General features: G+C 58.3%; 1 protein-coding gene across 1 annotated transcript; it reads left to right on the forward strand.

Annotated features, from left to right (window-relative positions):
- The first annotated feature begins 8,711 nt into the window (after positions 1-8,711).
- Positions 8,712-16,212, forward strand: TNNI3 (troponin I3, cardiac type). Its single transcript, XM_058822699.1, is given in 10 exon segments — positions 8,712-8,764; positions 9,530-9,542; positions 9,626-9,748; positions 10,991-11,032; positions 11,270-11,404; positions 14,047-14,134; positions 14,265-14,401; positions 14,403-14,438; positions 15,259-15,353; positions 16,075-16,212. Coding segments are annotated over 9 exon segments (720 nt in total). The 3' UTR covers positions 15,352-15,353; positions 16,075-16,212.
- Positions 16,213-17,452: the final 1,240 nt, after the last annotated feature.

Below are 17,452 nucleotides of genomic sequence, written 5' to 3' on the forward strand. Positions count from 1 at the left end.
TTCCTGCTGTTGGCGCTGGAAGCACCGGAGCGGCCCCGGCCCGAAGGTACCGGCGCTCCCGGTTACCCTCCCGGTGACTCTCGGTGACTCCCGGTAATTCCCGGTGTCCCTCCCGTTGTCGCAGCCCGCGCCGCCGCCATCCTGGAGCTGCTCGGTTCGGGCTCGCTCCGCCCGGGCACGGCCGCGCTGCTGCGGGAGGCGGCGGGGCGGCTCCGCCGGTGGATCCGAACCGGGACCGAAACCGAACCGGAACCGGGACAGAGCCGGGACACGAACGGACCCGCTGACCTGCGGCTCATGAAGGTGAGAACCGGGACCGAACCGGGGGCAGCGGAGCTGGCCGGTACCGGGTACCGGGACACTGGGGCTGTCCGGGACCGCGGGTTTGGGGTCCCGGTTCCGTCCATTACCGGCTCTCGGTATCCCGGTTCTGTTCGGTACCGGCTCTCGGTATCGTGTCCCGGTTCCCTCCGTTACCGGTTCTACCCCTCCCGCAGTGCCGGGACCGGGACGCGCTGGAGGCGGTTCTGCAGCGCTGGGAGCGGTCGGTGCCGGTACCGGAGACGGAACCGGGGCCGGTACCGACACCGGGGGCAGTACCGGGACCCCCGGGCTGGGACCGGCGGCTGCGGCGGCGCCTCGGGGCCCGCTACGAGGCGAGGGCGGCGGTGGCGGATTGGGAGCTGCGGATGGCGCTGCACCCGCGCGGGGTAACGGCGGGGACACCGGGGGGACACCGGGGGGACACCGGGGGGACACCGGGGATAACGGGGGCACAGCGGGACAGCAGCCCCGGTGTCTCCAAGGCCACGTCGGTGTCACCGGCGGAGTTCGGGCGCTGGCGGGAGAGCGGCGACGCCTTCGGGGGAGGCGGCGGGACCCCGAACCCAACGGTGCTGAGCGACCCCCGGCCCCGCGCTGTGAGTAGCGGGACGGACGGACGGACGGACACCGGGACGGACGGACGGACGGACACCGGGACACCGGGAGGGACAGACGGACGGACACCGGGGGGGACAGACGGACACCGGGGGGGACAGACAGACGGACACCGGGACACCGGGAGGGACAGACGGACGGACACCGGGGGGGACAGACGGACACCGGGGGGGACAGACAGACGGACACCGGGACACCGGGGGGATAGACGGACACCGGGGGGGACGGACGGACACCGGGGGGGACGGACGGACACCGGGACACCGGGAGGGACAGACGGACGGACACCGGGGGGGACAGACGGACACCGGGGGGACAGACGGACACCGGGACACCGGGGGGACAGACAGACGGACACCGGAGGGACAGACAGACGGACACCGGGGGGGACAGACGGACACCGGGGGTGACGGACAGACACCGGGGGGACAGACGGACACCGGGACACCGGGAGGACAGACGGACACCGGGAGGGACGGACGGACACCGGGACACCGGGAGGGACAGACGGACGGACACCGGGGGGACAGACGGACACTGGGGGGACAGACGGACACCGGGAGGGACGGACGGACACTGGACAGACAGACGGACACCGGAGGGACAGACAGACGGACACCGGAGGGACAGACGGACACTGGGGGGACAGACGGACACCGGGGGGGACGGACGGACACCGTTGTGCCCCCCCCGCCGTGTCCAGGACGGGCGCTCGGTGTCCCCCCCCTCGTTCTGGGGGGACACGGTCACCGGACCCTTCCTCAGCTTCGGCCTCGACCCAACCGGGACCGCCCAGAGCCCCAAAAAGGTACCGGGGACCGGGCGGTTATTGAGGGGGGGTCCCATTGAGGGGAGGGGTCCCATTGAGGGGATGAGGGGGAGTTATTGAGGGGGGGTCTCATTGAGGGGAGGGGTCCCATTGACAGGGGGTTATTGAGGGGGGGTCCCATTGAGAGGGAGTTATTGAGGGGAGGTTATTGAGTAGGGGTCCCATTGAGGGGAGGGGTCTCACTGACAGGGGGTTATTGAGAGGGGGTCCCATTGAGGGGAGGGGTCCCATTGAGGGGGGGTTATTGAGGGGGGGTCTCATTGAGGGGAGGGGTCTCACTGACAGGGGGTTATTGAGGGGGGGTCCCATTGAGGGGAGGGGTCCCATTGAATTGAGGGCGGGTCTCATTGACAGTCATTGAGGGGGGGGGTCCCACTGAGGGAGGGCCTCATTGAGAGGGAGTCCCATTTTGGGGAGGGGTCTCATTGAGGGGTGGGGGTCCCGTTGAGGGGTGTTTATTGAGGGGGGGTCTCATTGACAGGGGGTTATTGGGGGGGGGTCCCATTTGGGGAGGCGTCCCATTGAGGGGGGACCCCATTGAGGGGAGGGGTCCCATTGAGGGGGGGTCCCATTGAGGGGAGGGGTCCCATTGAGGGGAGGGGTCCCATTGAGGGGTGGGGGTCCCATTGAGGGGGGGTCCCATTGAGGGGGGTCCCATTGAGGGGGGATCCCATTGAGGGGAGGGGTCCCATTGAGGGGGGGTCTCATTGAGGGGGATCCCATTGAGGGGAGGGGTCCCATTGAGGGGGGTCTCATTGAGGGGGGATCCCATTGAGGGGGGGTCTCATTGAGGGGGGGTCTCATTGAGGGGGGGTCTCATTGAGGGGGATCCCATTGAGGGGAGGGATCCCATTGAGGGGGGTCTCATTGAGGGGGGATCCCATTGAGGGGGGGTCTCATTGAGGGGGGGTCTCATTGAGGGGGGTCCCATTGAGGGGTGGGTGTCCCATTGAGAGGTGTTTATTGAGGGGGGGTCTCATCGAGGGGCGGTGCCATTTTGGGGAAGGGTCCCACTGAGGGGGTGTCCCAGAGGGGGTGTTTATTGAGGGGTCCGGGGGGGTCCCGATGAGGTTTATTGGGGAGGGGTCTCTGTCCCTCCCCTGACGAGCCCCCTCCCCAGCACAGACGGCCACCGAGCTGTCCCTGGCCGCTGTCACGGCGCTGCTGCAAGAGCTGCTCAGCGGGGACACCCCCGGACACGGGGACACCCCCAAACACGGGGACACCCCTGGGGACACCGACGGGGACACCCCCAAACACGGGGACACCCCTGGGGACACCGACGGGGACACCCCCAAACACGGGGACACCCCCAAAAACGGGGACACCCCCAAACACGGGGACACCCCTGGGGACACCGACGGGGACACCCCCAAAAACGGGGACACTGACAGGGACACCCCCGGACACGGGGACACCCCCAAAAACGGGGACACCCCCGGGGACACCGACGGGGACACCCCCGGACACGGGGACACCCCCAAACACGGGGACACCCCCGGACACGGGGACACCCCCAAACACGGGGACACCGACGGGGACACCGACAGGGACACCCCCGGACACGGGGACACCCCCGGACACGGGGACACCCCTGGGGACACCGACGGGGACACCCTCGGACACGGGGACACCCCCAAACACGGGGACACCCCCGGGGACACCGACGGGGACACCCCCGGACACGGGGACACCCCCGGACACGGGGACACCGACGGGGACACCCCCGGACACGGGGACACCCCCAAACACGGGGACACCCCCAAACACGGGGACACCCCCGGGGACACCCCCGGGGACACCCCCGGACACGGGGACACCCCTGGGGACACCGACAGGGACACCCCCGGACACGGGGACACCCCCAAAAACGGGGACACCGACGGGGACACCGACAGGGACACCCCCGGACACGGGGACACCCGTGGGGACGATTCCAACCCGCTGGGTGAGTGTCACCCCCCCAAACCTTCCCCTGGAGACCCCCAGACCCCCTCAGGACCCCCCAAATCCCCCCAGACTTCTCCCAGACCCCCTCAGGACCCCCCAGATCTCCCCCAGACCCATCCAGGACCCCCCAGACCTATCCAGGACCCCCCAAAATCCCCCCAGGACCCCCCAAACCTCCCCCAGACCCCCTCAGGCCCCCCCAAACCTCCCCCCAGACCCCCTCAGGAGCCCCCCAGACCCTTCAGGACCCCCAAAATCTCCCCCAGACCCATCCAAGACCCCCCAGAATCCCCCCAGGATCCCCCAAACCTCCCCCAGACCCCCCCAGGACCCCCCAAACCTCCCCCAGACCCTTCAGGACCCCCCAAAATCCCCCCAGGATCCCCCAAACCTCCCCCAGACCCCCTCAGGACCCCCCAAAATCCCCCCAGGACCCCCCAAACCTCCCCCAGACCCCCTCAGGACCTCCCCAGATCCTTCAGGACCCCCCAAAATCCCCCCAGGACCCCCCAAATCTCCCCCAGACCCATCCAGGACCCCCCAAACCTCCCCCAGACCCTTCAGGACCCCCCAAAATCCCCCCAGGACCCCCCCAGACCCCCCCGTGTCCCCCCATTTTCAGGGTCCCTGGCCCCGCTGCCGCTCCGGGTTCGGTTCCTGCCCTTGGGGGGCCCCCCCGAGACCCCCGCCCGCCTCGGGGGGCTCTGCCGGCTGCTGGTGCTGGGCTGGAGGTGGGTGGGGGTCCCAAACGGGGCTCTGGCAGTGAATTTTGGGGGGTCCTGAGGGGCTCTGGGGGGTCTCTAGGGGAAGTTTTGGGTGGTTCGGAGGGGTCTCGGGGAGATTTTGGGGGAGGATTTGGGGGTCCTGAGGGGGTCTGGGGGAGGTTTTGGGGGTCCCGAGGGGCTCTGGGGGGTCTCTAGGGGAAGTTTTGGGTGGTTTGGAGGGGTCTGGGGGAGATTTGGGGGAGGATTTGGGGGTCCTGAGGAGAATTTGGGGGTGCTGGGAGGGTCTGGGGGAGGATTTGGTGGTCCTGAGGGGGTCTGGGGGAGATTTTGGGGGTCCTGGGGAGGATTTGGGGGTCTCTGGGGAGGTTTTGGGGGTCCTGAGGGGGTCTGGGGGAGATTTTGGGGGTCCTGGGGAGGATTTGGGGGTCCTGAGGGGCTCTGGGGGGTCTCTAGGGGAAGTTTTGGGTGGTTTGGAGGGGTCTGGGGGAGATTTTGGGGAGGATTTGGGGGTCTCTGGGGGGTCCCTGGGAGGTTTTGGGGGGGGTCCTGGGGGGGGTCTTGGGGGTCCTGAGGAGAATTTGGGGGGTCCTGGATTGGTCTGGGGGAGCTTTTGGGGGTCCTGGGGAGGATTTGGGGGTCCTGAGGGGGTCTGGGGGAGGTTTTGGGGGTCCTGGGGAGGTTTTGGGGGGTCCCTGGGGAGGTTTTGGGGGTCCTGAGGGGGTCTGGGGGAGCTTTTGGGGGTCTCTGGGGAGGTTTTGGGGGGTCCCTGGGGGTCCTTGTGGTTTCCCAACAGGCCCCAATTGGGTCTGGGGTCTCTGTGGGTCCCCATGAATTGGGTCTGGGGTCTCTGGGCTGTTCCATGAATGGGGTCTGGGATCTCTGTGGGTCCCCATGAATTGGGTCTGGGGTCTCTGGGGGTGTTCCATGAATTGGGTCTGGGGTCTCTGTGGGTCCCCATGGGTCCCCATGAATTGGGTCTGGGGTCTCTGGGGTGTTCCATGAATTTGGTCTGGGGTCTCTGTGGGTTCCCAATTGGGTCTGGGGTCTCCGCGGGTCCCCATGAATTGGGTCTGGGGTCTCTGTGGGGTCCCAGTTGAGTCTGGGGTCTCTGGGCTGTTCCATGAATTGGGTCTGGGGTCTCTGGGCTGTTCCATGAATTGGGTCTGGGGTCTCTGTGGGTGTTCCATGAATTGGGTCTGGGGTCTCCCCAGGTCTCTCCCGTTGCTGACTCCCCAGCTCGGGGCTCTGGCGGCCCCAGGGGCGACGCTGCTGCTGGAGCTGCCCACGTGAGTGCAGACCCCTCCCCAAATTAACCTGGGCAGGGGAACCCCCTCCCCAGACAGGGGCAGACCCCTCCCCAAATTAATCCCGAACAGGGAAGACCCCTCCCCAAATTAACCTGAACAGGGGAGACCCCAAATTAACCCTGAACAGGGAAACCCCCTCCCCATATTGACCCTGAACAGGGGAGACCCCTCCCCAAATTAACCCCGAACAGGGCAGACCCCTCCCCAAATTAACCCCGAACAGGGGAGACCCCTCCCCAGATTAACCGCTTGAGGACCTCCCAGCCCCATTGACGCCCCCTCCCCTAATTCTCCCGGGTTAGGGGAAGCCCCCAGCCCCATTAACGCCCCATTGCCGCCCCACTGACGCCCCCTCCCCAATTTCCCGCAGGTTCGTGCCCACGCTGCGCCCCCCCCAGCCCCATTAACGCCCCCTCCCCTAATTCTCCCGGGTTAGGGGAAGCCCCCAGCCCCATTTAACGCCCCATTGCCGCCCCACCGACGCCCCCTCCCCAAATTCCCCTGTGCCTGCCGGAGCCCCCAGCCCCATTAACGCCCCATTGCCGCCCCCCTGACGCCCCCTCCCCAATTTCCCGCAGGTTCGTGCCCACGCTGCGCCCCCCCAAGCCCCATTAACGCCCCCTCCCCTAATTCTCCCGGGTTAGGGGAAGCCCCCAGCCCCATTTAACGCCCCATTGCCGCCCCACCGACGCCCCCTCCCCAAATTCCCCTGTGCCTGCCGGAGCCCCCAGCCCCATTAACGCCCCATTGCCGCCCCCCTGACGCCCCCTCCCCAATTTCCCGCAGGTTCGTGCCCACGCTGCGCCCCCCCGAGCTGGACTCGTTCCGTGCCCGCGCTCTGGCCCTGGCTCGGGCCGGGGGCTTCGAGCCCTGGGGGGGTCCCGGGGAGCCCCCGGCCCACGCGCGCTTCCGCAGGGCCCCCCCGCGCTGAGACCCCCGCCCCAATTCAGCTCCCTGGCCCCGAGACCCCCTCCCCGAAAACCAGCCCCAAATTCCTGCAAAATCCCCCCAAAATCAGCCCCCAAATCACCCCAAGTTCACCCCAAAATCAGCCCCCAAATCCCCCCAAAATGAGCCCCAAATTCCTCTCTCGTTGCCCGAGACCCCCACCCCAATTCAGCTCCCTGGTCCTGAGACCCCTCCTCCAAAATCAGCCCCAAATTCCTGAAAAATCCCCCCAGATTCACTTCTCTGTGCCCGAGACCCCCACCCAAATTCAGCTCCCTGGTCCTCAGACCCCCTCCCCAAAAATCAGCCCCAAATTCCTGCAAAATCCCCCAAAAATCAGACCCCAAATCCCCCCGAAATGCCCCCAAAATTCCCCCAAATTTCCTTTACGGTACCCGAGACCCCTCCTCAAATTCCCTTCCCTTTGTCCCTGAGACCCCTCCCCAAAAATCAGCCCCAAATTCCCCTTTCTGTGCCTGAGACCCCTCCCCAAATTCCCTTCTCTTTGTCCCTGAGACCCTTCCCCAAAAATCAGCCCCAAATTCCCTTCCCGGTCCCCGAGACCCCTCCCCAAATTGTCCTGTCAGTGCCTGAGACCCTCAAATCGCCCCCAAAATCCCCCCAGGACCCCCAAAATCCCCTCAAATTCCCCCTAAATCCCCCCTCAATCCCCCTCCCTATCCTGGAGACCCCTCCCCAAATTTTCCTGCCTGAAATCACCCCTAAAATCCCCCCGGGACCCCCAAATTCCCCTCCCAGGGCCCCATTTAAGCCCCGCCCACTCCCATTCATAACCCCACCTCTCACTCGAGGCCACGCCCCCTCCCATTCATAAAGCGCGGCCGCTTTCCCACGGCTCCGCTCCCGCAGGTACCGGGGAGGGGATCCCGATTTGGGGAGGGGTCTTGGGGGGGTTTTGGGGGTTTGTTGGGGGTCTTGGGAGGGGTCCTCGGGTGTTCCGAAGTCTCGGGGACATTTTCGGGGGGATTTTGGGGGGATTTTGGAGGATTTAGGGGTTGATTTGGGGGTCCCGGGGAGATTTTAGGGGTGATTTGGGGAGGGGGTTCAGGGGGGTTTTGGGGCGATTTTAGGGGGGATTTGGGGAGGGGGTCCCGAGGGGTTTTGGGGCGATTTTAGGGGGGATTTGGGGAGGGGTCCCAGGGGGTTTTGGGGCGATTTTAGGGGGAATTTGGGGGAGATTTTAGGGATGATTTGGGGAGGGGTCCCAGGAGAATTTGGGAGGGATTTGGGAGGGATTTGGGGAGATTTTAGGGGTGATTTGGGGAGGGGGTCCCAAGGGGTTTTGGGGCGATTTTAGGGGGGATTTGGGGAGGGGGTCCAGGGGGGTTTTGGGGCTTTTTGGGGGTGATTTGAGGAGGGGGTCCAAGGGATTTTGGGGCGATTTTAGGGGGATTTGGGGAGGGGGTCCCAGGGGATTTTGGGGCGATTTTAGGGGGGATTTGGGGAGGGGTCCCAGTAGAATTTGGGGGGATTTTGGGGGGGATTTGGGGAGAGTTTAAGGGATGATTTGGGGAGGGGGTCCCAGGGGGTTTTGGGGCGATTTTAGGGGGAATTTGGGGGACATTTTAGGGATGATTTGGGGAGGGGGTCCCAGGAGAATTTGGGGGGATTTGGGGAGATTTTAGGGATGATTTGGGGAGGGGGTCCCAAGGGGTGTTGGGCTGGTTTTAGGGGTAATTTGGGGAGGGGGTCCCAGGAGATTTTGGTCTGAATTTTTGGGATTTTTGGGTTATTTGGGGTTGGGGTTTTGGGCTGATTTTTTGGGGGATTTTTGGGTATTTTTAGTTAATTTGGGGAGGGGTCTCCATGTCCTGGGTGCCCTTGGGGTTGTTATTGTGGGGGTGGGGGAGGGGCAGCTCTGTCCCCGCAGGGTGGGGGAGGGGCTGATAAGGGGATATTTTTAGCCCCCTCCTCTCCCTTATCAAAAAGGGGCGGAGCTTGAGGGGGGGAGGGGTGGGTTGGAATTTGAGGGAGGGGTCCCGTGACCTCCCCATGACCTCTCGTGACCCCTCCGTGTCTTCCAGAAGCTTCCGAATGGCCGAAGAGTGAGTGGGGGTCTCGGGGGGGGGGGGAGGTTGGGAGGGGTTTTGGGGACCCCCACCCAAATTTGGGACCCCCACCCCCTTGTTGGGACCCCCTCGCCCTTATTTGAGGACCGCTACCCCATTTTGGGGGTCTCTAACCCCAATTCGGGGGTCTCTAACCCCAATTCCGGGGTCCCTAACCCCATTTCGAGGGTCTCTAACCCAAATTCGAGGGTCCCTAACCCCATTTCGGGGGTCTCTAACCCCAATTCAGGGGTCCCTAACCCCATTTTGGGGGTCTCTAACCCCAGTTAAGGGGTCCCTAACCCCATTTTTGGGACCCCCACCCCAGTTCGGGGGTCCCTAACCCCATTTTGGGGATCTCTAACCCAAATTCGAGGGTCCCTAACCCCATTTTTGGGACCCCCACCCCATTTAGGGGTCCCTAACCCCAATTCGGGGGTCTCTAACCCCAATTCGGGGGTCTCTAACCCCATTTCAGAGGTCCCTAACCCCAATTCCGGGGTCCCTAACCCCATTTTTGGGACCCTCACCCCAATTTGGGGGTCCCTAACCCCATTTCGGGGGTCTCTAACCCCAAATTCGAGGGTCCCTAACCCCATTTCGGGGGTCTCTAACCCCAATTCGGGGGTCCCTAACCCCATTTCGGGGGTCTCTAACCCCAATTCGGGGGTCCCTAACCCCAATTCCGGGGTCCCTAACCCCATTTCGGGGGTCCCTAACCCCATTTCGGGGGTCTCTAACCTTTCTCTACCCCCTTTCCAGGGAGGACACCTCGGTGAGACCCCTCCCCAAGCTCGCCCCTCCATTTCCCCCCATTTTGGGGACCCCTCCCCATTTAACCCCTTGCTCCCCGCACCCAGCGAGCCCCCGAGGAGGAGGAGGAGGGGGAGGGTCCCGAGCCCCCCCCCCCCGCAGCCCCCCCCCCTCCGCCGCAAGTCCTCGGCCAATTACCGCAGCTACGCCGTGGAGCCCCACGCCAAGGTGGGCACAGAAACCCCAAAAACCCAAAAAATAACCCCAAAACCAAAACATCCCGCCCTGAAAACCCCAAAAACCCAAAAAACCCACCCCAAAAACCCAAAAAATCTCACCCTGAAAACCCCGAAAACCCAAAAAACCCACCCCAAAAACCCAAAAAAATCCCGCCCTGAAAACCCCAAAAACCCAAAAAACCCACCCCAAAACCCCAAAAAATCTCACCCCGAAAACCCCAAAAACCCAAAAAAATCTCACCCTGAAAACTCCAAAAACCCAAAAAACCCACCCCAAAACCCCAAAAAATCTCACCCTGAAAACCCCAAAAACCCAAAAATCTCACCCTGAAAACCCCAAAAACCCAAAAAACCCACCCCAAAAACCTAAAAAATCTCACCCTGAAAACCCCAAAAACCCAAAAAACCTCACCCTGAAAACCCCAAAAACCCAAAAAACCCACCCCAAAAACCTAAAAAATCTCACCCTGAAAACCCCAAAAACCCAAAAAATCTCACCCTGAAAACCCCAAAAACCCAAAAAACCCACCCCAAAAACCTAAAAAATCTCACCCTGAAAACCCCAAAAACCCAAAACATCTCACCCTGAAAACCCCGAAAACCCAAAAATCTCACCCCAAAAACCTAAAAAATCTCACCCTGAAAACCCCAAAAACCCGCCCCAAAAACCCAAAAAATCTCACCCTGAAAACCCCAAAAACCCAAAAAAATCTCACCCTGAAAACCCCAAAAACCCAAAAAATCTCACCCTGAAAACCCCAAAAACCCAAAAAAATCTCACCCTGAAAACCCCAAAAACCCAAAAAACCCACCCCAAAAACCCAAAAAAAATCTCACCCTGAAAACCCCAAAAACCAAAAAAACCCGCCCCAAAAACCTCAAAAACCCAAAAAAACATCTCCCCCTGAAAACCCAAAAAAACCCCCAAAAATAACCCAAAAACCCTCTAAAAACCACCCTAAAAAGCCTAAATGACCTCAAAACCCCCCCCCAAAAAAACCACCCTGAAAACCCCAAAGGAACCCCAAAAATCTGAAAAAAAAAACCACCCTGGAAATCCCAGAAACCCTAAAAACCCCACCCTGAAAACACCCCAAAAACCCCACTCTGAAAACCCAAAAATAACCCCAAAAAACAGCCCAAAACCCCTCAAACCATCCCAAATCCCCCCAGAAACCCAAAGCCTCAAAAAACCACCCCAAATCCTGACCCCAAATTTCTCTCTCTCCAGAGAAAATCCAAAATTTCGGCGTCTCGCAAGCTCCAGCTGAAGGTGAGGGGGTGTCCCCAAAATTTAAGAATGTCCCCAAATTTTGGGGGGGGGGGATGTCCCCAAAATGTCCCCCACTCAAAAGACCCCAAAATTTAAATTTCCCATCTAAATTTGAGGGGTTTGTCCCCAAGTTTTGTAACTTACTCTTGATTTTGGGGACCTGGGGCTGTGTCCAAATTTTTCAGGGGATGTCCCCAAGTTTTTGGGGCGTTTTCCCCAAAATTTCGTCACCCCCAGACGCTGCTGCTGCAGAGGGCGAAGCGGGAGCTGGAGAAGGAGGAGCAGGACAGGGCGGCCGAGAAAATTCGGGTGTTGGGGGAGCTGTGCCCACCCCTGGCGGCCCTGGAGGGGATGGGGGTGATGGAGCTGCAGGTGAGGGGAAATTGGGGAAAATTGGGGTGGGAAAATGTGAGGGGAAATGGAGAAAATGTGGGGGGAAATGGGGGAAAATGTGAGGGGGAAATGGAGGGAAATGTGAGGGGAAAATGGAGGGAAATGTGAGGGGAAATGGAGGGAAATGTGAGGGGAAATGGGAGCGAACATGAGGGGAGAAAAAAGGGCAGGAAACATGAGGGGAAAATGGAGGGAAATGTGAGGGGAAAATGGGGGAAATGTGAGGGGAAATTTGGGAAAATTGGGGTGGGAAAATGTGAGGGGAAATGGAGAAAATGTGGGGGGAAATGGGGGAAAATGTGAGGGGGAAATGGAGGGAAATGTGAGGGGGAAATGGGGGAAATGTGAGGGGAAATGGGAGCGAACATGAGGGGGGAAAAAAGGGCAGGAAACATGAGGGGAAAAGGGTGGGAAATGTGAGGGGAAAATGGAGGGAAATGTGAGGGGAAAATGGAGGGAAATGTGAGGGGAAAATGGGGGAGATGTGAGGGGAAATTTGGGAAAATTGGGGTGGGAAAATGTGAGGGGAAATGGAGGGAAATGTGAGGGGAAATGGGGGAAATGTGAGGGGAAATGGGAGCGAACATGAGGGGAGAAAAAAGGGCAGGAAACATGAGGGGAAAAGGGTGGGAAATGTGAGGGGAAAATGGAGGGAAATGTGAGGGGAAAATGGAGGGAAATGTGAGGGGAAAATGGGGGAAATGTGAGGGGAAATTTGGGAAAATTGGGGTGCGAAAATGTGAGGGGAAATGGAGGGAAATGTGAGGGGAAATGGGGGAAATGTGAGGGGAAATGGGAGCGAACATGAGGGGGAAAAAAGGGCAGGAAACATGAGGGGAAAATGGAGGGAAATGTGAGGGGAAAATGGGGGAAATGTGAGGGGAAATTTGGGAAAATTGGGGTGGGAAAATGTGAGGGGAAATGGGGAAAATGTGGGGGGAAATGGGGGAAAATGTGAGGGGGAAATGGAGGGAAATGTGAGGGGAAATGGGGGAAATGTGAAGGGAAATGGGAGCGAACATGAGGGGGAAAAAAGGGCAGGAAACATGAGGGGAAAAGGGTGGGAAATGTGAGGGGAAAATGGAGGGAAATGTGAGGGGAAAATGGGGGAAATGTGAGGGGAAATTTGGGGAAAATTGGGGTGGGAAAATGTGAGGGGAAATGGGGAAAATGTGGGGGGAAATGGGGGAAAATGTGAGGGGAAAATGGAGGAAACGTGAGGGGAAATGGAGGGAAATGCGAGGGGGAAGTGGCAGCGAACATGAGGGGAGAAAAGGGCAGGAAACGTGAGGTAAAAGGGGTGGGAAATGTGAGGGGAAAATGGAGGGAAACCTGAGGAGAAAATGGAGGGAAATGTGAGGGGAAAATGGAGATGTGAGGGGAAATTTGGGAAAATAGGGGTGGGAAAATGTGAGGGGGAAATGGGGAAAATGTGGGGGGAAATGGGGGAAAATGTGAGGGGAAAATGGAGGGAAAGGGTGAGGGGAAAATGGCGGCAAACATGAGGGGAAAATGGCCAAACACATGCGCGGGAAATGGTGGCAAACGTGAGGGGAGAAAAAGGGTGGGAAACATCAGGGGGAAATGGCAAGAAAAATGGGGGAAATGTGAGGGGAGAATGTGAGGGGGGGAAATGTGAGGGCAAAATGAGGGGGGAAAATGTGAGGGGAAAATGGGGGAAATGTGAGGGGAAAATGGAGGGAAACGTGAGGGGAAAATGGGGGAAATGTGAGGGGAAATTCGGGAAAATTGGGGTGGGAAAATGTGGGGGGAAATGAGGGGAAAATGTGAGGGGAAAATGGAGGGAAAGGTGAGGGGAAAATGGTGGCAAAACATGAGGGGGAAAATGGCCAAACACATGCGGGGGAAATGGCGGCAAACGTGAGGGGAGAAAAGGGTGGGAAACATCAGGGGGGAAATGGCAAGAAATATGAGGGGAACATGGAGAGAAACCTGAGGAGAAAATGGCAGCGAACGTGAGGGGAGATGAGGGGCGGGAAATGTGAAGGGAAAATGGCGGGGAAGGTGAAGGGGAAAAGGGAGGGGAAATGTGAGGGGAAAATGGAGGGAAAGGTGAGGGGAAAATGGCGGCAAACATGAGGGGAAAATGGCCAAACACGTGAGGGGGAAATGGCGGTGAACATGAGGGGAGAAAAGGGAGGGGAACATGAGAGGAAAGGGTGGGAAACATGAGGGGGAAATGGCGAGAAATATGAGGGGAAAAGGGGGGGAAATGTGAGGGGAGAATGTGAGGGGGGGAAATGTGAGGGGAAAATGAGGGGGGGAAAATGTGAGGGGGAAAATGGGGGAAATGTGAGGGGAAAATGGAGGGAAACGTGAGGGGAAAATGGGATTAAAAATGTGAGGGGAAAAGTGCAGGAAATGTGAGGGAAAAATGGGCAGGGAATGTGAGGGGAAAATGGAGGGAAATGTGAGTGGAAATGGAGGGGAAATGCGAGGGGGAAGTGGCAGCGAACATGAGGGAGAGAAAGGGCAGGAACGTGAGGGGGAGACGGTGGGGGAAGGTGAGGGGAAAATTGAGGGAAAATGTGAGGTGAAAACTGGAGAAATGTGAGGGGAAAATGTCCCCTCCATGTCCCCCTCCGTGTCCCCTCCATCAGGAGCTGTGCCGGGAGCTGCACGCCCGCGTGGCGCGTGTGGATGAGGAGCGCTACGACATGGGGACACGCGTCAGCAAGAACGTCACCGAGGGTGGCGACCAGGGCACCGCCATCTTGGGGGACAGCCCAGGGAGGGGGACACTGTCCCCGAGGCGTCCCCAATCCCCTCAATGTCCCCCAATGTCCCCAAACCCCTCAACGTCCCCAATTGTCCCCTCAGCTGGAGGAGCTGCGTCGCCGCGTGGCCGCCGGGCGCTTCGTGCGGCCCAACCTGCGCCGGGTGCGGCTCTCGGCCGACGCCATGATGGCGGCGCTGCTGGGCACCAAACCCCGCGTGGGCACCGACCTGAGGGCGGGGGCTGCGCCAGGTGCGCAAGGACGACGCCGAGAAGGTGAGGGGGCACTGGGGGGCACTGGGGGACACTGGGGACAATGACGCCATGATGGCGGCGCTGCTGGGCACCAAACCCCGCGTGGGCACCGCCAGGTGCGCAAAGACGACGCCGAGAAGGTGAGGGGACATTGGGAACTTGGAGTCACCTGTGGGTATTTTTGGGGGTTTTTGGCATTTTTAGTGGTGTTTTGGGATGGTTTTTGTGGGGTTTTTTGGGGTATTTTTGTGGAGTTTTTTTTTTTGTTGTTTTGGAGGTATTTTTGGGGTATTTTAGAGGGTGGGGTTTGGATGGGTTTGGGGTATTTTTGTGCTGTTTTCAGGGTGTTTTTTGGGGTATTTTTGTTGTGGTTTTGTGGTGTTTTGGGGATATTTTTGGGGGTGAGGTTTGGGTGGTTTGGGGGTATTTTTGTGCTGTTTTGAGGTGGGTTTTTTTGGGGCATTTTTGTGATGTTTTTGAGATATTTTAAGGGTGCTTTTGTGGTGTTTTCTGGAGTATTTTTGGGGATTAATTTTTTGGTGTTTTGGGGTATTTTTGGGGGTATTTTTGTGGTGTTTTGGGATATTTTTGTTGTGTAGTACTTTTATGGTGTTTCCAGGGGTATTTTTGGGTGGTTCTGGGATATTTTTCTGGTGTTTTGGGGGTATTTTGGGGCGTAAATTCTGAGTGATTTTGGGGTATTTTTGTGGCGTTTTTGGGGTTATTTTGAGGACAGACTTTGGGTATTTTTTGTTGCAATTTTAGGATATTTTGGGGGGTGTTTTGGGGTCACATTTGGGGTGTCTGGGGCACTCTGGGGACACTGGGGACGATGTCCCAGGAGAGCTACGAGGTCGGGGACTGGCGCAAGAACGTGGACGCCATGAGCGGCATGGAGGGGCGCAAGAAGAAGTTCGAGGGGGCGGCGGCCTGAGGGTGAGACCCCCACCAAAACCTCCCCAAAATCCCAGGATTTCTCACAAAAAAATCCCCAGGACCACCCCGAAATAACCTGGATTTTCACTCTCAAAAATACCAGGATTTCTCCCAAAAATATCCCCAGGGCCACCCCGAAAAAACCTGGGATTTTCACTATCAAAAATACCCCAGGACCCACGCCCCAAAAATCCCAGATTTCTCCTCAAAAACCCCTGGGACCCTTCCTCAGGATTGCCCCCCAAAAAAACCCCTGAGATTCCCCCTAAAATCTTCCAGGACCCTTCCCCAAAAACCCCAGAACTTCCCTCAAAAAAACTGGAGAATCCCGCCCAAAAATCCCTGGGACCCTTCCTCAAAAACTCCCAGAATTTCCCCCAAAAAATCCTGGGATTCCCTCTCAAAAATCTTCCAGGACCCTCGCCCCAAAAATCCACAGAATTATCCCCCAAAGAAATTGGGATTTCCCCCAAACAACCCCAGGACTCCTCCCCAAAATCCCACAAAATTCTCCTCAAAAAACCCTTGGGATTCCTCCCCAAAAACCCCTGGGACCCTTCCCCAAAAAACCCCAGAATTTCCCAAAAAAATCCTGGGATTTATCCCCAAAAAACCCCCAGGACCCTTCCCCAAAAAGCCCCAGAATTTCCCCCAAAAAACCTGAGATTTCTCCCCAAAAAACCCCCAGGACCCCTCCCCAAATTCCCCAAATTTCCCACAGGAGGAGCCCCCATGGAGCCCCCCCTTCCATCATCACCTTCATCACCTTCAACATCACCTTCATCATCACCACGGGCACTGGCACGACCCCCCACTAAAATAAACCCCCTCCCCAAATAAACTTCCCTTTCAGCATCAATTAACGGAGTCATTGAGTGGTGATTGTTAATTAACGCAATTAGAGGGGGGAATCACAAAGGGATTTGGGGCGGCCATTTTGTTCCCCTCACGTTTCCCGCCATTTTCTCCCCTCACGTTTCCCTCCATTTTCCCCTCATACTTTCCTCAATTTTTCACTCGCATTGCCACCATTTTCCCCTCACATTTTCCTCCCATTTTCCTCCATTTCCCCCCTCACATTTCCCTCCGTTTTCCCCTCACATTTCCCCTATTTTACCCTCAAATTACCCCCTTTCTCCCCTCTCATTTTCCCATCCTTTTTCCCCTCAAATTTTCCTCCATTTTCCCCTCACGGTTTCCCCCATTTCCCCCTCATATTTCTGCCATTTTCTTCCCTCCCATTTGCCTCCATTTTCAACTTCATATTTTCCCCCCTTTTCCCTCTCACATTTCCACCATTTTCCCCTCATGTTTTCCCTCACATTTTCCTCCCATTTTCCCCTCACATTTCCCTCCCTTTACTCTTCACATTTCTGCTCTTTTCCCCTCATGTTTTTCACCATGTTCTCCTCATATTTTCCTGCATTTCCCCCTCACCTTCCCCACAATTTTCCCCTCACATTTTCTCTCGATTTTCCCCTCATATTTCTGCTATTTTCTCCCCTCATATTTCCTGCCCTTTTCCCCGCCCCTCACATTTCCCTCAATTTTCCCCTCACATTTCCACCATTTTCTCCTCGCGTTTCTCTCCATTTCCCCCTCACATTTCCCCAGTTTTCCCCTCATGTTTCCACCATTTTCCCCTCACATTTACCTTCATTTTCCCCTCACGTTTCTGCCATTTTCTTCCCTCACGTTTCCCGCCCTTTTCACCCTCATGTTTCCCTCCATCTTCCCCTCATATTTTCCTCCATTTTCCCTCACATTTCCACCCCATTTTCTTCCATTTTCTCTTCATGTTTTCTTCCGTTTTTCTCCTCAGTTTCCTGCCATTTTCCCCTCACATTTCCCTCCATTTTCCCCTCACATTTTCTTGCTCTTCTTCCCCTCCTGTTTCCCTCCATTTCCCCCTCACGTTTCCCTCCATTTTCCCGTCACATTTTCCCCCATTTTCCCCTCACATTTCCCTCCATTTTCCCGTCACATTTTCCCCCATTTTCCCCTCACATTTCCACCCCCAGGACCCCTCCCCAAAATCTCTAGGATTCCTCCAAAAATCCTCCAGGCCCCCTCCCCAAAATCCCCAGAACTTCTCCCCA

Source organism: Ammospiza caudacuta, chromosome 34 (genome assembly GCF_027887145.1).
Source record: "Ammospiza caudacuta isolate bAmmCau1 chromosome 34, bAmmCau1.pri, whole genome shotgun sequence".
Lineage (NCBI taxonomy): Eukaryota > Metazoa > Chordata > Aves > Passeriformes > Passerellidae > Ammospiza > Ammospiza caudacuta.